Genomic DNA, 21318 nt, shown 5'->3' on the forward strand with positions numbered 1-21318 from the left:
AGAATCTGAGGGCGAGTCTGGAATTCAGGGGGCGAGGGCTGATCTGAAGATAAAAATGCCAGAGTCCCTTTTCCAGGCAGGGAGCGTGTAGGAGGCCTTCAGCGCCATAGGACCGGGTGCACAGAGGAAATGAGTGTGGCTGGACAAGAAGATGATAAGTTTCTCTGTTACGCAGGAGGCAACATTAAGAGGAATCCAGAAGGGAAGTGGAAAGCAAGGCAGCTGGCATTCTGAAAGCCGAGTGAAGAAAGCTTGTCAGGCCCTGGCCGGTGTGGCTCCGTTGGTGGGGCGTCCTCCTGTGCACCAAAAGGTTGCTGGTTCGATACCCGGCCCGGGCACATGCCCGGCTTGAGGGCTTAATCCCCAGTAGGGGCCGTGCAGGAGGCAGCCCATTGATGTTTCTCCCTTCTCTCTAAAATCAAAGACATTTTTTATTATTTTGTATTTTAAAAAAATATATTTTATTGATTTTTTTACAGAGAGGAAGGGAGAGGGATAGAGAGTTAGAAACATCGATGAGAGAGAAACATCGATCAGCTGCCTCCTGCACACTCCCTACTGGGGATGTGCCCGCAACCCAGGTACATGCCCTTGACCAGAATTGAACCTGGGACCCTTCAGCCTGCAGGCTGACGGTCTATCCACTGAGCCAAACTGGTTAGGGCAAAGGCATATTTTTTTAAAAAGAAAGCATGTCAACTGGAAGGGGTTGGCACTGAGCACAGACAGGTTACCCTCGGTAACAAGGGGGAGGGTGGCCTGTGCGGGCACAGATGCAGCTGAGTGAGGGTCATGGAGGTGAGGACTTGAAGGGCTTTCTCGTCACTTTCTGTCTGTTTTCGCAGTGAGAAGGTGAGGCTGGGAGAGGAGGAGCGGGAGTTCTGAGGAGAGAAGGTGTGAGTTGCCCTTTTTTTAAATATTTGTTTTATTGATTGCAGAGGGGAAGGGAGAGGGAGAGAGAGAGATAGAAACATCAAGGCTGAGAGAGAATCATTGATCAGCTGCCTCCTGCCCATCCCACACTGGGGATCGAGCCCGCAACCTGGCCATGTGCCCTTGGCCGGAATCGAACCTGGGACCCTTCAGTCCGCAGGCCGACGCTCTACCCACTGAGCCAAACCAGCGAGGGCTGAGTTGCCCTTCTTAGAGAGTAGACTGAGTGGACCAGGAAAACCCACGCACAGAGCCTAACAGTGTCCACATGTAGTGGGTGCTCATTAAGTATCTGAATGAGGAGTTGAGAGATCCCATGCTCACAACCCTGACCCGTCCGGTGAATAGTCCTGTTTCTCTCCAGGGAACTGAGGCTCCGAGAAAGGAGGTTACCCTGTCTGGTTTCCAACAGCTGGGCCTGGCCAGCGTGGCTCAGTAGTTGAGCATGGACCTATGAACCAGGAGGTCACGGTTCAACTGGTTGCAGGCTCACTCCCCAGTGTGGGGCGTGCCGGAGGCAGCCGATCAATGATTCTCTCTCACCGTTGATGTTTGTGTATCTCTCTCCTCCCTTCTTCTCTGCAATCAATAAAAAATGTATTTAAAAAAAAAAAAAAAAAAAAAAAGCTGGAGTCCTAGCTGGTTTGGCTCAGTGGGTAGAGCGTTGGCCTTTGGACTGAAGGGTCCCTGGTTCGATTCCGGCCAAGGGCACATGCCTGGGTTGCGGGCTCGATCCCCAGTGGTGGGGGGGGGGGGGCATGCAGGAGGCAGCCCATCAATGATTTCTCTCTCATCATTGACGTTTCTCTCTCTCTCTCTCCCTCTCCCTTCAAGGCTGAGCCACAAGTCCCCAATTCTCAACCACCCAGCCCCCTTCATTGACAACAAAACGGGAGAGGTCCGGAAGAAAATAAATAAAAACTTTTATTACAACCTAATCATCACACAGTACAAATGGAGATCAAATAAGAGCAGGGAGAAGGTGGGGGCCCCTTCCCCCCATGCCCCTAAAAATCACACCCTGATCAATAAATACCCCCCCGCCCCCAGAGACCCAGAAGTCCCAGCCCCAGAACAGTCCAGGCTGAAGCATCTTGAGTGTACCACCCCCGCCCCTCACTTCATAGAAGAGGGAAATTGAGGCCCGGAGAACTACCCCCCAGCAAGTTCGTGGCTCCTGGGGCGCAGTAGGTGTCTCATCTCGCGTGCATCCCCCCCGCCTGGGCCGGCACCCGCGCACCCGGACTCACACCTGCACGCGGTAGCCCCCCGCCCTGCGCCGGCAGATCCTGCGCACGCCCACCCAGTAGAGCGTGAGCATGAGCGCCCAGTAGCCCAGGTAGGCGCCGGCCCCGGCCGCCAGGTGGCGCGCCTCGGCGGCGCGCGCGGGGCCGCTCCAGTCGGCCCGGGCCTCCTGCGCCACGCTGCGCACCAGGCCGCCCAGCAGCAGCAGCGCCCACAGGGCCAGCGGCAGCAGCGGCACGTAGTTGGCGGCCAGCTTCCGGCGGCCCGAGGTGCCCCAGCCGCTCTGGTTCATGGTGGCCAGCGCCAGGAACTTGGCGGGCAGCAGGCCGCCCATGTAGAGCGGCGCGTAGAGCGAGAGCAGCAGCATGCGGGCGCAGCCCCGCAGCCAGGCCGCGAAGGCCGCCTTGGCCAGCGCCACGCCCTGCACGCACAGCAGCACCCACAGCAGCGCCCACGGGCGGCCCGCGTAGAAGAGCCGCAGCACCGTGGCCGCCACGAAGAAGGGGAAGAGGCCCGAGACCACCGCCTCGTAGGTCATCCACGCGTGGTGCCGGTGCCACCACAGCGCGTTGTACAGCCACTCGCGGAAGTAGGACTTGGACCAGCGCGTCTGCTGGCTGAGCCAGCGCAGGAAGGACGCCGGCGTCTCCGAGTAGCAGCGGGAGCGGGAGGTGTACCTGCGCGGGGAGGGAAGCGGGCGTCAGCGCGGCTCTCCTTGGCGACAGGCATCCCCGGCCAGACATGGCCACGAGCCGTGACCCGCTGGGCAAGTTTTCTCAACCTCTCTGAGCCTCCGCGTTCCCGTATTTAAAAAGGGGTTCAGCCAAAGCCGGTGTGGCTCAGTGGATAGAGCGTCGGCCTGCGGACTGAAGGGTCCCGGGTTCGATTCCGGTCAAGGGCATGTACCTGGGTTGCGGGCACTTCCCCGGTGGGGGATGTGCAGGAGGCAGCTGATCGATGTTTCTAACTCTCTGTCTCTCTCCCTTCCTCTCTGTAAAAAATCAATAAAATATATTTAAAAATAAATAAATAAATAAATAAATAAATAAATAAATAAAAAATAAATAAAAAGGGGTTCATATGGTTCCTACCTAGCCCTAGCCCCATTTGGCCTGCGGACAGAAGGGTCCTGGATTGACCCCGATCAAGGGCACATGCCCAGGTGGAGGGCTAGGTCCCCAGTAGGGGGCGTGCAGGAGGCAGCCCAACAGGGATTCTCTTGCATCGGGGACGTTTCTATCTCCCTCTCCCTTCCTCTCTGAAATCAATAAAAATATTTTTTAAGGCTGGTTTTTAAAAATAATAATAATGCCCTAGCTGGTTTGGCTCAGTGGATAGAGCCGTGATGGCGAACCTCGTGTCAGAGGTGACGCTCGTACTCATTTTTTTGGTTGATTTTTCTTTGTTAAATGGCATTTAAATATATAAACTAAATCTCAAAAATGTAAGTCTTGGTTTTACTATGGTTGCAAATATCAAAAAAATTCTATATGTGACACGGCACCAGAGTTAAGTTAGGATCTTTCAAAATGCTGACACGCTGAGCTCAAAAGGTTCGCCATTACTGGGACAGAGCGTCAGCCTGCAGACTGAAGGGTCCTGGTTGGATTCCGGTCAAGGGCACATGTCAGGGTTGCAGGTAGATCCCCAGTAGGGGGCGTGCAGGAGGCAGCTGATCAATGATTCTCTCATTGTTGATATTTCTTTTTTTTTTCATCATTGATGTTTCTATCTCTCTCTCCCCTCTCCCTTCCTCTCTGAAATCAATAATAATAATAATAATAATAGTTCCAAACTAATTGTGAGGCTTCAATGCCAAGTGCTTAGGACCAGTATATAGAGCACTTGCTCAATACATGTTATCTACTCAGTACTACTGTTTTTACAGTGACTAATAGTATTATTGCCATTACTAATATCATTACGGTTACTAACACTATTACTAATACTGTCACTAATCTATTACGAATACTCTGGCGCTGACTGTTATTGGCGGGCCCCATGGTGAGGAACAAGCCAGGCATGGTTCCTCCCCAGAACAGGCCACGTGTTAGGGCCTCTCCAGGGAACCATCAACCTCCCTTCCTGTGGCCGAGGCAGACATCACTAATCAATCCCTGCAGCTTCCAGCCACACCCACACAAGGCTGGAGTCCTTTGCATGGCACGTCATCAGGTGGCCGCCAGCAGTCAGTTAGGAGGGGTCCGGCTATTCTGTTCCCACAGCATTACCTAACAGTGTCCCGTCTCCTTCCCCTGTGTCACTTGGCATCCTCAGTGACCCCCTTGCCCCTTGCAGTCTGTATTCAAAACAGCGGCCAGAGCGATCTTGTTGCAACATGTCGCCCATCTGCTGAACACCCTCCCTCATTTTAGACCGAAGCTCTTACCCTGCCCACAGCCTTTCATGAGTGGACTCCCTATGCACTCTGTCCTCTCCTGCACTCTCCCTTGCACCATTTTCAGCCTCCATCCCTCTCTCACCTCTGGCACCATATTTAGCATTTCATTCCCTCCTCTGAAACTTCCTATCCCTCTTCCTGAGCCATAGCCTGTATCATTATCTGCCATACTATGTTCTAGACTTTTCTCACTGTTCTCTGTCTGCCTGCCCCGTCAGCGTAAGCATGCATGGTGTCTCTTTCATTAACTGCTACATCCCCAGACTCAAAACACTGTAGGCACTTAACATCTGTTCAGCGGGTGAATGCCTGGGCTTGGTTTTACCCCGAATTCTTTCTGGCCCTTCCCCTGGGTCTAGCTTTGTAGAAATCACTTTCCCCTGAACTGCTCGAGCCCACACTCCCCCGAGTCTCATGGAGTTACATCTCTTCTTCCTGAAGCGCGTGCTAGTGTAGGCGCTCTCCAGCTCTGTTACGTAGTTCTGCTCGCTTGCTCTCTATCTATTCATCTCTTTCCCTTCCTAACTCCCTCTGAGTAACTGCGCTGCCGTGGTAACCTGTGCTCTCTGGGACATCGCCATCTCACCCATCCCCTATTGTATCCTGTAGGCAGGACTCCCCACCCCACCTGGCCTCACTTGGTAGAGTCCATAGAGTCTCATGGTTCAGTGCAAATGCTACCTCTGCCCCTGATGGGCTCTTCCTCTCTCCCCTAATGTCTCACTTGGAAGAACCTGTTGTCCTGCAAGTGACTCTGGGTTTGGGGAATTACACACACACACACACACACACACACACACACACACACACGGGATACTCTTTGGCCTCCACGCCCACTCAACCACCTGGTCCCCTCGCTTACTTGGTGGCGTAGCCCATGCTGAGCATGCGGTTGGTGAGGTGCCGGTCATCCCCAAAAGTGCAGTGGGTGCCCAGGAACTTCTGGTTGTACCAGGCCTCAAGAAACTGCTGCAGGAGGTGGTTCCTGTATAGGCCTAGGCGGGTGGGAGGAGGGGCGAGGGGGGGGTGTACAGAGCGTCAGCCTCTACTGTCACCAACACCATCCCCACTCTTAGCTCGAACCCCAGCTCGTCTCCAATTCCAACCCCATCCTTAACCACTTCAATCCCATTCTCAGCTCTATCACCAACCACAACTTCAGCCTCAATCCTATTCTCAACCCCAAATCCTTCCTCGACCCCACACCCATCCCAAACTTGCCCCAACCCTGTCCCTGACCCATACCCACTCTGACAGCACCCAGACCCTTCCTCAATCCCAAATCTATTCTCCACCCCTCCCCTACTCATCCTTATCCAACCCTTCTCCAACCCCCACCTGGCCCCAACCCTGACCTTGACTCCAAACCCATTTCATCCCCTTCCCCAAAACCTTCCCCTAGCCCAGTGCTCATCCACACCCTTTCTTCAACCCATTCCCAACACCAAACACCATCCCCACCTCCAACTCCCTATCTTATCCCTCTCCCCAATTTCTGTCCAAGCCCCATCTTTGTCCACAATCTTAATTACACCCTCAACCCTTCCTGGTACCCCTTCTCCCTCTCACTCCATTCAGAGCCCTCCCAAGCCCAGCCCCTGCTCACCTAGGGGACCACTGATGCAGGACACACAGTGGAAGTAGCTCTGACAGGCCCGCTCCACGTTGAAGGCCACCCAGTACCGCAGGCTGCTTAAGAAGCTGACCCAGGAGTCCAGAGGGTTGAGGATCCGCACGTCCCCCCCAACAGCCCCCACCCGGGGGTCATCGTCCAGCACCCGCACCAACTCCAGCAAGGCCATAGGGTCCAGCCTCGTGTCTGAGTCGCAGACCTGTGGGGTAGAAGGAGCCAAGATCAGGCTAGATCCCTGACTGGAGCTGGTGCTTGAGGAGAGGGCACCTAGGGGTGGGGAGCCACTGGGACACTCTGCAGCCAATCCTATATAATAAAAGGCTAATATGCAAATTGTCCCCTCGACCAGGAGTTTGACAGGGCATTCGACCAGGGGGCAGGGCCAGTGGGCCAACTACCCATGGCCCCTCCCCTTGGCCAGCCCGAGATGATGGGCCCCGATTGGGACAGGCCAGCCAGACCCCACCCGTGCATGAATTTGTGCACCAGGCCTCTAGTTTGAACATAACCTTGAATTCTTAGTAATTTTCAACGTCTAATCACATTTTAAGATGACCAGTATCGCCGAAACCGGTTTGGCTCAGTGGATAGAGCATCGGCCTGCGGACTGAAAGGTCCCAGGTTCGATTCCGGTCAAGGGCATATGCCTGGGTTGCGGGCATATCCCCAGTAGGAGATGTGCAGGAGGCAGCTGATCGATGTTTCTTTCTCATCGATGTTTCTAACTCTCTATCTCTCTCCCTTCCTCTCTGTAAAAAATCAATAAAATATATTAAAAAAAAAAAAAAAGATGACCAGTATCCTCCCAAGACCCACGCTGTTGTATAATAAATACCCTCTCTGGTGTTTGGGCTGGACCTATATAACTTTCTTCTAACAGACTATGGCAAAAGTGATGGGATGTAACTCCCGTGATTATATAACCTTTTATGGAAACGGTGAAGGGTTTTGCAATGTAATTAAGGTTCCTAATCTCTTAACTGCTAATTAATCAAAGGTAAATTATCCAGGGTGGGCCTGACCTAGTCAGGTGAGCCCCATACAAGAGGGGCGAGCAGTTCAAGACTTTCTGTTGCTAGTCTGGGAGAGGCAGGCTACCATGAGTTTTATGACGGTGAAAAAAAAAATCTGCCAACAAATACGTGAGGTTGGAAGAGGCCACTGAGCCTCAGATTAGACCCACGCTTGCAGCCTGATGGTACCCTGAACAGAGGACCCAGCTGAGCTTTGCCCAGACTCCTGAGCCATGGAAACGAGGAGATAATAAATGTGTTTTGTTTCAAGCTGAACAAGGTATCGTCATTCGTTATGCAGTAACAGAGAGCGAATGCCATGCATGGGTGAATGAATCGCTACATTGAACGAATGAGTGAATGACTAAGTGAACAAATGACTCTCTAGATGGAATAGATAGGTAAATGGATGGAAAAAATGAACAAGAGAATCTCAACACTGAAGGAAGAGAATGGAGGGATCTCTAAATTTAATAAATAGCCCTAGCCAGTTTGGCTCAGTGGATAGAGCGTCGGCCTGCGGACTGAAGGATCCCAGGTTTGATTCCGGTCAAGGGCATGTACCTTGGTTGCGGGCACATCCCCAGTGGGGGGTGTGCAGGAGGCAACTGACCAATGTTTCTAACTCTCTATCTATCTCCCTTCCTCTCTGTAAAAAAATCAATAAAATATATTTTTAAAATAAATAAATAAATAATAAATGTAATAAATAATTCTCCAGCCGGTGTGGCTCAGTGGTTGAGTGTGGACCCATGGAACCAAATTTCCCGTCATGGCACATACCCTGGTTTCAGGTCAATCCCCAGTAGGGGGCGTGCAGGAGTCAGCCAATCAGATGTCTCTCTCTCTCACCCATGTTTCTTTCTATCTCTCTCCCTTCCTTTCTCTCTAAAATCAATAAAAACAAAATGAAACAAACAAATAAATAAATTTACTGAATAATTAGTTGGATAGATGGATGCTGGAATGTGAATGCATGAAGAAAATAAGTTCTACATTGGATGAAGAAAGGAATGAATCTCTACATTGGATGGATGACTAAATAAAGGGATGAGTGACCTCTTATTGGATGGATGGATGGATGGATGGATGGATGGATGGACGGACGGATGGATGAATAAGTCAAGGAAAGAATTTCTATACCGAATGGATGAATGAATAAAGGAGGAAAGGGATTCATTGCAATCGGCCCTGAACGAAGGCCTGGGGGAAGTGGGATTCGGGTGTCAGGGCCACGGTGGGGTGGGGGCGCCTCCCGCTCACCTGCACGTAGTCCACGGAGTCGCCCAGCGCCTTGAAGGCGGTGTACATGACCTCGCGCTTGCCGCCCCAGCGCTGCGCCACGCACACGCACCGGCGCGTCCTCACCAGCGCCTCCACCGCCAGCCGCCCCGGGTCCTCGGACTCCACCTCGCGGTAGGCGCCCGCGCCCGCCCCCGCCGCGCCCGCCGCCGCGGGTTCCCAGGGCTGGTGGTAGTTGCCGTCCCACACGTAGGTGGCGGGGTCCTCGTCGGCGAAGACCTCGCGGAACATGTCGACCATGTAGAGGTCCTCGGCGCGGTTGCCGTCCACCACCATGAGCACGCGCAGCCGCGCGCGCGGGTACACCAGGGCGCGGGCGGACGCCAGGCACTGGCGCAGGTACGCGGGGTCCTCCTGGTACGCGGAGATGGTGAGCGCCACGCTGCGCGCCCGGGCCGCGTCCGGGGGCCCCCGCGCCGCCGCCCGCCGCGCCGCCGCCGCCACCCGCCGGTGCTCCAGGTACGCGAACAGGCTCTGCGCCACCAGGTGCGCCGAGAGGAAGGCGCCGTAGAGGCCGAAGGCGAGGAGGCCGTGGCGATCGGAGGCGAGCGGCACGCCGGCCGCGTAGGCCCAGGTGATGAGCACCAGGATGAGCAGCGCGAAGGCGAGGGTCAGCACCCGCCGGGCCGGGCCGGAGCACTGGCGGGCTGCCCGGCTGGGTTTGGGCACGTCCTGCGGGAGACAGAGAGGGGATGGCAAGGTGAATGGGTGGATTCTGGAAGGGAGACTCCTGGGGTTTTCCCAAGCCAAGGATAGCATCCCCTTTCTTGTAAAAAAGTAAAAATAAAAAAGAATCCCCTGAATATCCAATGTTATGTTCATTAGTTAAAATAATTGTGGCAAACACCTATCAAGGCATTCCCGGTTGCATTGATTCAAATGCATTTTCCCCACGTTTTTGACAGCTCTTAAATCCATGAGGGTTACATTCAGTGGATTGTCACATTTAGTTAACAGGAATCCCCCTTTCTTGATGGCACATAAAATAATGATTCATCCCTAGCCGGTTTAGCTCAGTGGATAGAGCATCGGCCTCCCGGGTTCCATTCTGGTCAAGGGCACATTGTGCCTGGGTTGCGGGCTCCATCCCCAGTAGGGGGCGTGCAGGAGGCAGCTGATCAATGATAATTGATATTTCTGTCTTTCTCTCCCTCTCCCTTCCTCTCTAAAATCAATAAAAATATATTTTAAAAAATAATGATTCACCTCACGACCAAAGGTTCCTTACTTTGATAGGAATAATAATATACTGTACATCTAAAAGAACAATATAGCCCTAGCCGGCTTGGCTCAGTGTTGGCCTGCGGACTGAAGGGTCCCAGGTTTGATTCTGGTCAAGAGCACATGCCTGGGTTGCAGGCTCCATCCCCAGTAGGGGGCGTGCAGGAGGCAGCCAATCAATGATCCTCTCTCATCATTGATGTTTCTATCTCTCTTTCTCCCTTCCTCTCTGAAATCAATAAAGAAATATTTTTTAAATAAAAGAACACTATAATCTGGTATGTACCAGGGGCTGCTCTAAGCCTTTTTCAGGAACTTAATTTAAACCTCACAACAGGTACAGTTATTAGCATCCTCATTTTTTTACAGATGAGTTCACAGGTGCAGCCGCCTGCCCACGCTCACACCTGGAAAGCCGAGGAGCCAGGATTGGAACCCTAAGGATCCAATCACTAAACCACAACCTTATACACTGGGTTTCCGCCTCTGGTGAGCCCCATGGGACAGGGTAATGTTTACTGCCACCATAGAGATGGCAAAACCGAGGCCCGATGAGCCAGGCGTGCATTGCCCAAGGCCAGGGAGTAGGTTTCTCCGATTCCCCCAGGCATGGCATGGTTCACCTTCTCCTCTCCTCTCTCCCTGCCAGGACCGGTGCCAGTCTGTGGGCTAGAAGAGTCCAGAATCAGAGGGGAGGGGTGCCTCCCGTTTTATGGGCTGAAAAATGGGGATTTAGCCCGTGCCACGTGCTAAGCACTGCTCTAGTGAGGTGGGTACTGTTACTCTCCCTTGTTACAGATAAGGAAACTGAGGCACACAGGTGTCTTCTCTTGCCCAAGGTCCCTCGGCAGCCTGGCTCTATATCTTCCTCTCTGCTAAACTGCCTCCTGTGGCACCAGTCCCCACCTTGGGGTTTATTATGAATTGAGTTAGTCATTAAGATAGAGAGCTGTGCCCTGGCCAGGTAGGTCAGTTGGTTAGGGGCAACATCCTGATCTGCCAAGGTTGTGGGTTCGATCCCAGGTCAGGGCACATACAAGAATCAACGAATGGATGCATAAATAAGTGGAACCACATTGCTATGACTGGTTTGGCTCGGTGGATAGAGCATCAGCCTGTGGACTGAGGAGTCCCAGGTTCGATTCCAGTCAAGGGCATGTGCCTTGGTTGCGGGCACATCCCCAGTGGGGGGTGTGCAGGAGGCAGCTGATCGATGTTTCCAACTCTCTATCCCTTTCCCTTCCTCTCTGTAAAAAATCAATAGAATATATTTTTTTAAAAAAATAAGTGGAACCACAAATCAGTGTCTCTGTGTGTGTCTTTCTCTCCCTTCCTCTCTCTCTAAAAATCAGTCAATCAATAAAAATTTTTGTTAAAGGATACAATACAGGAGTCACTGACCACATGTGGCTGCTGAGCCCTTGACATGCAGCCAGGATGCCTGAGGAGCTGAATTTGTCATTTTATTTAATTTAAACTAATTTAAATATAAACGGTGATTCTTGGTTCAGTTATTGAAAAGTGCTAAGGGGGAGAGGGGTTTGGAACAAATAGGGTCTTTTTCAACTGTGAACCTTACGAAATCCAAGTATTTCCATGGAAAATGTAGCATCTGTATCAGATGGGCTACACATCTGGCTTTTGAAGCCTGAGTGTGCAAGACAGAAAGTAAAATGTCTCATTCATATTTTTGTATGGATGACCTACTAAAATGAGAATATTTTGATATAAAACACACTACATATCTGTGGCCCAGTGCCCGCTGCCTTTTTCACTACGGCCCGCAAGCTGACACGGGTGTTCACGTTTTTAAGTGGCTGGACAAAGTCAAAAGAGGAACCATATTTTTTGGCACATGAAAATTACATGATGTTCACATGTCAAGTTTTGTCGGCACACAAGCACGCCCATCGTCACATATGGTGTCTGGCTGAGTTCACACCAGGCCAAAGTTTGGCTGCAAAGGAGACCGTAGGGCCGGCAAAGCCTCCACTATTGACTACCTGGCCTTGTACAGGCAGCTGCCGAACCCCGGTTCAATTGGGCTAAATAAAATATATTAGTAACATTAATTTCACCTGTTTCGTTTTACATCGTTTTAGTGTAGCTACGAGGAAATTTAAACCACGTACGTAGCTCACTTTCTTTTTTTTAATATATTTTATTGATTTTTTTACAGAGAGGAAGGGAGAGGGATAGAGAGTTAGAAACATCGATTCAGCTGCCTCCTGCACACTCCCTACTGGGGATGTGCCCACAACCAAGGTACATGCCCTTGACCGGAATCGAACCTGGGATCCTTGAGTCCGCAGGCCGACACTCTATCCACTGAGCCAAGCCGGTTAGGGCCGTAGCTCACTTTCTGTTCCTATAGGACAGGTCTCAGGTGGAGCGCTCAGCCTGATGCAAGTAATCGCTCGACACTGACAATTATTATTATTTCTCCTGCGATCCTCCTGCTCTGTCCCTCTCCCCCAGGCGGAGCCCTGTCTGGGTTTCTGGGGGAGTAGCCCACTTCCTGCTGGGAATAACCCAGTTGGGTGGGTTTCAATCCCGACCACAGGCATGAACACACATGTATCGGCCGTGGGCACCCACCCACGCATACATACACATGACGAGTGACACACAGACACTCATGTCCTAGAACAGTGGTTCTCAACCTTCTGGCCCTTTAAATACAGTTCCTCATGTTGTGACCCAACCATAAAATCATTTTCATTGCTACTTCATAACTGCAATGTTGCTACTGTGATGAATCGTCATGGAAATATCTGATATGCAGGATGGTCTTAGGCGACCCCTGTGAAAGGGTCGTTCGACCGCCAAAGGGGTCGCGACCCACAGGTTGAGAACCGCTGCCCTAGAAGCTGCCCAGACACGTGTTCTAAGGCAGAACTTGGTGATCCGGAGACCCCACTGACAGGTGAACTGGGACATCCGCCTTTTGGCAAAAAGGAGCAACACCGGGAGGAGATGCTCACCCCACAACAGACCCAGGCGCGACCCGCCCCCCCCCCCCGGCTCCCCTCCCAGGGTCTGGACAACAAAACAGCAATAGTCACAGTGGGGTTCGAACCATATGAAATTGCCATTTTTACAGGTCAAGAGAGACTACATGTCAGCGATTTCATCTGGTTCAACTTTCAACACGTCAAAAGGGAAATTCACATCCACCTGTGAAGCAAACACCTCCCCCCCCCCCCCCAATCCCCGTCCAGCACACAGACATGCACGGACTTACAGCCACACGAACACGGACATGCCACACACTACATACAGGTGGGACGGCCACCCGCACAGCCTGGACCCGCACACTCAGCCTCACGTGGTCGCTGTCACTCACCTGGGCTCACACCTGAAATCTCCGCACACGCGGTCCCCCCGCACACGTGGTCACACGCCTGGCAGTGTCCCTCCCCCCCGTACCCCCCCCCCCCCCACACACACACCTGTCTCATTGATGCGGGTCCGGCTGGGCTCTCTCCTCCCCGGCTGCTCTCAGCGTTTCTCTGCGGCCCGAGGGCTGGGGGGTCCTTTGTAGACCAGCGGCGGCGGGGGCGGGAGGAGGGGCTGACGTCAGAGCTGAGCTGGTCCAGGGGCTCTGAGGTCACGGCCGCCGGGCAGCTCCACCCGCTTCCCGCCACTACCCCCACCCCCGGCGCCCAGACGGGCCTGCCCTCCAGGTCCCCCATCACCACCGCCCTCCCTGCCCCTCCTGGGTCTCCCCCATCACGCCCCTCCGCCTCCCCGTTTTTCTCATCTCTCTCCTCTCCAGTCCCTGTATTTCTCCCCATCTCTCTCCCCGTCTCCATTTCTCTCTCTCTTCCCCCGCTTTCTGTATTTCTCTTCGTCCCTCCCCACCATTTCCTCATCCCCCATTTCTCTCTCCTCCCCACATCCTCAGCTCTCCTCCCCTCCCCCTTCTCACCCAGACATTCCTCCCCCCCCCCGCCCCCCCCTGCACACGGCCCCTCCCCTTCTAGCCCCAGACTCCGTCCTGGGTTGGGTCCCCCAGGGACTTGTCTGGGGAACTGGCAGGAGGAATGAAAGGACACACGTGCGTGATTGTGGGTGTGACCGTGTGTGAGCCGGCCTGTGAGGCACGCTGTCTGGAAGGGGAGCTGTGAGTGCATGTCTGTCCCTTCAGCGCCCAATTGACAGGCCCACGTGTGTGCATATGTGTGTGTGCGTGTGTGCGTGTGCGGGGGGCTGAGGAGGAGGCTGGGGCACTGGGGTTTGTCTCCCAGGGGATTGGGGGACATCTCAGAGTTGTTGACCAGCTGCCCCAAAGAGCTGCCTGGGAAACTGAGTCAGTCTAAAGGTGTGAGTGGGGGCGGGGGGGCCTGGGGCATGTGAGCCCCAGCCCCTCAGGACCAGGAGATAAAGGTCATTGCTTCCATGCCCTTCTTTCCAGGATTAGAAACAACAAAACAAAACAAACCTGCATCTAATTCTTTTTAAAAATATATATTTTATTGATTTTTTACAGAGAGAAAGGAAGAGGGATAGAGAGTTAGAAACATGGATGAGAGAGAAACATCCATCAGCTGCCTCCTGCACCCCCCTGCCCTCCTGGGGATGTGCCCGCAACCAAGGTACATGCCCTTGACCGGAATCGAACCTGGGACCCTTCAGTCTGCAGGCTGGTGCCCTATCCACTGAGCCAAACCGGTCAGGGCCATGCATCTAATCCTTTCTGTCTTCTCTTATGAACTGATAATGTTTCTCTCCCTCCATAGCTGTCTTCCTGTGTCTGTGACCCTGATTCTTTTTTAAATATAACTTTATTTTATTGGCTTTAGAAAGAAAAAGGGAGAGGGAGGAGGGAGAAACAGGGATGGGTTGCCTCCAGCATGGACGCTCCCCAGGGATCAAACCTGCAACCTGGGTATGTGCCCTGACAGGGAATCGAACCTCCAACCTTCCTGCTCCAACCAACCGAGCCACACGGGCCAGGCCTGCGACCCTGATTCCTTATCCCTGTGTCTCCCCATCTTTCTCTCTCGCTTTGCCGCTGTCTTTCTCTGAGACGATCATTTTGTCTCTGTCTTCCTGGCTCTGCTTCTCTGTCCATCTGTCTGTCTGGTTCGCTTTCTCTGTGCGTTCCTGTTTGATTTTCTCCATATCTCTCTCTCTCTCCCTGCTTACTCTGGGTTTGTGTGTGTTTCTAAATTTCTGGCTCTGTCCCCCTGTTGTTCTTACTCTGTTTATTCTGTGCCTCTCTCTCTTTTTGAATGCCTCTCTTTCTCATCCATCCTCTCTCTCTCTCTCTCTCTCTCTCTCTCTCTCTCTCTCTCTTCCCCCCCCCCCCTTGAGTTTCTCTCCTTTGTCTCTCTGTATATATTTCTAGTTCCTTCTCTCTGAATGACTGTATCCCTACCTCTTTTCTTTTTTCTTTTTCCGGCTTTTGTTTCTTTCTGTTCCTCTTAGTGGCTGCCCATTTCTCCTTTCCCGCCTCTACCTACCTATCCATCAGCCTGTCTATCTGGGTCTCCATCCTCCCTCGGTTCTCTGCATCTCTGTGTCTCTTTCTGAGACTCCATCTCTGTGTTTCTCTCTCTCTCTCCTCTCTCTCTCTCTCTCTCTCTCTCTCTCTCTCTCTCTCTCTCTCTCTCTCTCTCTCCTCTCTCTCTCATTCACTGTTTCTCTGTGTTTTCCTGTCTCTAAGTCCCCCCCTTCTCCCTGCCCCTGGATCTCGTCCCCCCTGTCCGGGAGCTCTCCCCTTGCAAGTGCCAAGCCCTCACTCCCCGGGTTCCCGGGAGAGGCAGGCTGTGCAGGGCCAGCTCCAGGTTGGGCCTTTGCCTGCGCCTGACTGTTGGGGGAAGAAGGCCAGTTCTGGGCCCCAGCAAGGGGAACCCCGCCCTCCCCCCAGAGCACAGCGGGCCTGTGCTGACGCGGTTGCCAGGAGCCGGCCACTGCCTGGTGTCTGCCTGTGTCAGGATGATGGGTCCCCGGTGGGAGCTGAGCCAGGGCAGGAGGGGAGGGTGATTCCTCTACCCCAGGGTGGGGCTCGGGGCAGTCCCGGCTCCACTCAGGAGCTGGGTATTTGACTCCCCTACGCTCCCCCCCACCCCGCCAGGGTGGAGCCGCTGTATAAAACCAGATGCTTCTAAAACCAGAGTGTGGATACGGGAGGAGGGACCAGGGCTTTAACTCCAATGGTTTCCTCCTTTAGGGTCCAGGAGTCCAGGCCCCCAGCCCCCTCCTCCCTCAGACCCAGGAGTCCAGGCCCCCAGCCCCTCCTCCCTCAGACCCAGGGGTCCAGGCCCCCAACCCCTCCTCCCTCAGACCCAGGGGTCCAGGCCCGCAGCCCTCCTCCCTCAGACCCAGGAGTCCAGACCCCCAGCCCCTCCTTTCTCAGACCCAGGAGTCCAGGCCCCCAGCCCCCTCCTCCCTCAGACCCAGGAGTCCAGGCCCCCAACCCCTCCTCCCTCAGACCCAGGAGTCCAGGCCCCCAGCCCCTCCTTTCTCAGACCCAGGGGTCCAGGCCCCCAGCCCCTCCTCCCTCAGACCCAGGAGTCCAGACCCCCAGCCCCTCCTTTCTCAGACCCAGGAGTCCAGGCCCCAGTCCCTCCTCCCTCAGGCCCAGGAGCCCAGGCTCCCAGAATTCCTTGCAGGGAGATGATCAAGGCTGGAAGAGAAGACGGAGCTGAAAGCCAAGGACAGAGGAAGGGGGGCCCTCCCACAGCAGGCAGGAACTGGTAGAGGTGGGACTACCTCCTGCTCCCCTCACTAACAGCCATTTCTCCCAAAAACCCACACTCCAATGGGGCTGATCCCCGGTCCCTGTCCTGGGTCCACCGTGGCCCTCCCAAGAGTTCCATTGTGCTCTGAGAACCTCAGAGCGCGGTTCCAGACCAGGACACAGGACAGCAGAGCGGGGGGCGGGGGTTGGGGCGCAGGAGACAGAGGGAAGCACATTTGTTCACTGTAGGGATATCTCTGGCACTGCTGGTGGGCCAGGCCCCCATTTGGGCGATGCCAGGCATGGAGATGACTCAGACTGGGACCCAGCCCTTGAGGGGATGCCAGTCTGGTGGAGGAGACAGCTGTGTAAACAGAGGGCCACAGACCAGTTCGAGGATGCACCAACCCAGCTGGGGAGTCAGGGAGGGCTTCCTGGAGGAGGTGATGTGCTGGAAGAGTTAGCCAGAGTAAGGGCAGGGGTGCAGAGAGGGCATCCAATCAAGGCATGTCCTGGCCAGTCAGGAACGTACAGGTGGGAGCATAAATGGTGAGACACAGGGGTGTGTGGGGGTGGGGTGCATAGCAAGGTCCACCCGGCAGGGTTTTGAATGCCAGATTCAGAGGCTAGGACTCTGTCCTGGGGGCTCTGGGGAGCCAGGGGAGGGGCAGGGCAGGGGCAGCTCTGGCACTTGTGAGGGACACACTGAACGCACAGACTGGGGACTTCTGGCCATGGTGTCTGGTGTCTGGGTGGCAGGTAACATCTGGGTGCTCCCGGGCTAAAGCAAGCTCTGAACCTGAGCCTGAGCCTGAGCCTGAGCCTGAGCCTGGAAGGCGTGGGCCGGAGGAGACTAGGGCTGGGATGCGCAGAGCCTGGCTGACCCTGAGGAGCAAGGAGACGGGAGACGGACAGCAGGCGTGGCGGGCGGGCTCCCTGTTCACTGGAGCTGTTCTGATTACAGCTGCACCATTTCAGGGACCTTTCTGTTGCCTTAACCCTTTGCGGTCGTATTAAATTTGGACATGGGTGTCGTACTGGTCGGAATTAATTTCCACTGAAAGAGCAGGGATACATAACATACAAGATTATGAAGGATAAACAAGATTTATTAATTATTTTCTGGAACTACGTCACTGCTAGTAGAATCACTACAAACGTTATCACTTTCTACGTCAGAGTCAGTATCCAAGGTGCCAAAATAAAACTCTTCATCGTTACGTTCAGATTCGCAGTACACTTCTTTCGGTAACTTTCTTTTTGCCATTTTGGAGGATTATTTTGAAATATCTTAACAAGCGAGAATGCCTAATTACAGTTAAACGTAATCTTTAAAGCTTTATTTGAAATTCTGTGAAGTATCTCCGAAGCTTGTCGATTTCTTTGCTCTCAAAAGGCGACTGACTCGCCACGGTGTTTTGCATGGCGAGTGTGGAACGGCCGCGTTTGTTTATACTGAGTTTCGATATCTCCGATTTGTCGGGGGAATGTTTTGGTTCGTGACAAGGTCGCTCAGACACTTAAGAGCTTTCAGAGAAATTATGAACTGATACAGGAATGAACAGAGTTAAGATTCGTACGGTTCCTTGCTGTGGTGGCTGAGAGCAGAAACACGACCGGAACGGTAAAAAAGCTTTGGTGGCTGAGGGTAGACAAACGACCGCAAAGGGTTAATATTTTATTATGAGAGAGATCAGGGGCCCAGGGAAGTAACCTGAGGATGTCTGTGTTCTGTTAAATACTTGAGTGCAGGCAAATGATTTCTCTGCAAGGCGTCCTGAGGGAGTGGGTTTGGGGGGGGGGGGTGTGCTTTGGGACAGGTAGATACTGAGCAACAGAGGAGAGAGAAAGGGAGGGGGGAAGGCTCACCTGATCCCCCTGTTTAACATGAACCCTGCCCCACTCCTGAACCCCTCTACCTTCTTCCACTTTCTCTCTTTTCCTGGGCATTTATCCCACATAAAGTACTAGCATAACTCACCCATTTATCATCTTTTTTGCATATTGGGCGTCTCCCTGGTTAGTCCTACCCAGGCTGCCATCTCCACTTGTTTGGTTCATGACTCTGTTTCCTCAGGGTCTGGACCGGGGTCCGGTACACAGTAGGTGCTCAATGCGTACGTGTCGAATGAATGCGTGAGGTCAGGACGGCCAGAATGGTAGTCGGAGAGTGGGAAGAGAAAGAGGAGGAAAAGGAGAGGAGAGAAAGGAGGGAGGAGGGATAGAGAGGGGCGGATGGGGGAGAGGGCGGAGGGACGGGGAGGAAGGCAGAGGGGTGGGAGGGAGAGAGCCCAGCAGCGGGGAGCCCCCCCCCCAAGCATCCGTGTCCACCCCTCAGAGTGGCCAGGCCTGAGAGGGGCGGTGGGAGGAGCTGCCAGGGAGGTGGGACCCTGGGCCAGGCATCCAGATCAGCCAAGATCCCAAACCTGGAAGCCGACCGCCCTGGAGTTCCCAGAACTCAAGGGCTTGGATCTCGGTGGCCCTCTGGCCCAGCTGGAGTTACACCCCCCTCACACCCACGCTCTGGAAAACACCTAGGCCTCCACGATTCCGGCGAAGTGCTAGGAGGGATGGCGGCGGCGATGATGGCACATCCACCTTCTGCCTCTGGAGAGAGCTGTGGCACCTCCGGGCCAGGAGGAGGGGGCCCTGACTGCCTTAACGCTGTCCCTCCCAGTGAAGATCTCAAACCGGCTTCCTCCACTGCTCCTGCCCCTTCCCGGAGGGAAAGACGTCCTTGTTCGCAGCTCTGTCCTCTCTGTGTGCCTCCCAGGAGAGCCCCTTCAGGGCCCGGTCTGTGCTGAAGGCCCACCCAGGACTCAAGGTGGACACGGGCCTTCGGCAAGGGAGTCAGGGAGGCACCAAGCAAAGCACGTGTGCAACCGAACCTGGGTCGGAGGGAGGAGGGGCTGGGGGCCTGGACCCCTGGGTCTGAGGGAGGAGGGGCTGGGGGTCTGGACTCCTGGGTCTGAGGGAGGAGGGCTGGGGGCTTGGACTCCTGGGTCTGAGGGAGGAGGGGCTGGGGGGCTGGACTCCTGGGTCTGAGGGAGGAGGGGCCGGGGGCATGGACTCCTGGGTCTGAGGAAGGAGGGGCTGGGGGTCTGGACTCCTGGGTCTAAGGGAGGAGGGGCCGGGGGCCTGGACTCCTGGGTCTGAGGGAGGAGGGGTTGGGGGCCTGGTTTCCTGGGTCTGATGGAGGAGGGGTGGGGGTCTGGACTCCTGGGTCTGATGGAGGAGGGGCTGGGGGCCTGGACTCCCGGGTCTGAGGGAGGAGGGGCTGGGGGCCTGGACTCCTGGGTCTGAGGGAGGAGGGGCTGGGATCTGCACTCCTGGGTCTGAGGGAGGAGGGGCTGGGGGCCTGGGCTCCTGGGTCTGAGGGAGGAGGGGCTGGGATCTTCACTCCTGGGTGCTGCAGAGGGGGCCTGGTCTGGCCTCTGGAGTCCATCCCTCAGCTCTGAGAAACCTCACAGACCCAGGGTTGGTTGCTCACATGCTTTGCTCGGTGCCTCCCCGACTCCCTTGCTGAAGGGCCGTGATCCACCTTGGGTCCTGGGTGGGCCTTCACCACAGACCGGGCCCCGAAGAGCCTTCCTAGGAGGCACACAGCAGCCTGAGTCAGAAGACGGATGCGAGAATGGGGTGCCAAGGGACGGGGAGGAGCCGGTTACTTGTGTCATCTTGGCACAGGGCGGGTTTTCTTGTTTTCCTCTGAATTTACTGAGGTGACCCCGGCTAATAAAACCACCTGGTGTCAAGCGTACAACTCCACAACATCACCTGCATGCTGCATCGTGCGCTCGCCACTGTTTTATTCCCCGAGCCTCTCTCGTTTCATCTGTGAAATGGGACCATCAAAGGGTCCCTCACACTGGAATATTTTGTGAGCATTAGCTGTTCCTCAAACAGCAGCAACTCAGGGTCCCCAGGACGGACTCGGGCTGCAAGAGGGGGACCCTGGCTGCCCCGGCTTTGGTCTGGGGAGTCAGTCAGGCTGGGAGGGGCCGGAGCCCTGGAGTCATGCTCCTGGCTTCCAGGCCTGGTGCCTTCGGGCCAGAACCCTCCCGGCCCGGGGTAGCTTCCCCCTCCACCTGCAGGCAGGGGAGCCCATGGGTGTGCGTAGCTGGGACCCTGCTGGCCAGCCTCGGGATCCCTGGGCCCCAGCTTCCTCCTGCCATGAAGACCCTCCCACCCCAGGTCATTTCAGAGCCTGGCACAGCAGGAAGCTCAGAAGTTTGGGGGGCGGACAGACAGCGCAGCACAGAGGGGTGCCATCAGGGGGCACCTCCACATAGAGGAGGCCAGAGGAGCAGACGGGGAGGCCCCGCCTGTGGTCCGCGCGGCTGGCACGCAGTCCCGGGTCCCGCCGGGAGGAGGAGAGAAGAGGAATGAATGCCGTCACGCTGCGCTGTCCGCCGGTGTCTGTTGCCGGCACCAGGCTGTGGGGTTTCAGCCCAGACCCCACCCTGGCCGAGGTTCCCTGAGCCCTGGGACGACACCCATTTCCCAAACGCGGAAACTGGGGCTCAGGGAGGGGAAGAGGGGGCCCAAGAGCACACACCCCGAAGCCGGCCCCACCCTCTGCTCCAGGCATCATCCCCGAGTCCTGCAAATGGGTCTGCGGGCGCAGAAGCATCCCGGCCCCCCTCTTCCCGCTCCCCCGCCCCGGGTGCACTGGCTAAAAGTGCAGATCACGGAGCCCCACTCCCACCTCCTGACTCAGTGAGCTCAGCGCCCCCGAAGTGACTTACACGAAAGCCCCAGAGTTTGAACCGTATGAAATTGCCATTTTCTCAGGTCACCAGCGGCCAAATACCTGCGATTTCGTTTGGTTCAAGTTAAATGGAACACATAAAAAGAGAGATTCAGACCACGTGTCAAGCAA

The 21318-nt window shown here is 54.9% G+C and overlaps 1 protein-coding gene across 1 annotated transcript; it reads right to left on the bottom strand.

Moving 5' to 3' along the window:
• Positions 1 to 1833: 1833 nt before the first annotated feature.
• On the bottom strand, positions 1834 to 20226 carry HAS1 (hyaluronan synthase 1; the record flags this gene model as incomplete). The annotated part of the gene is made up of 6 exons (XM_081107372.1): positions 1834 to 2855; positions 5442 to 5574; positions 6186 to 6411; positions 8489 to 9199; positions 19927 to 20027; positions 20214 to 20226. 6 exons carry the CDS (start codon positions 20224 to 20226, stop codon positions 2180 to 2182), a joined length of 1860 nt encoding a protein of 619 aa, XP_080963498.1. The 3' UTR covers positions 1834 to 2179.
• Between the last annotated feature and the right edge of the window lie 1092 nt (positions 20227 to 21318).

This window comes from Myotis nattereri (assembly GCF_964212035.1).
Source record: "Myotis nattereri genome assembly, chromosome: 15".
NCBI classification, from domain to species: Eukaryota; Metazoa; Chordata; class Mammalia; order Chiroptera; family Vespertilionidae; genus Myotis; species Myotis nattereri.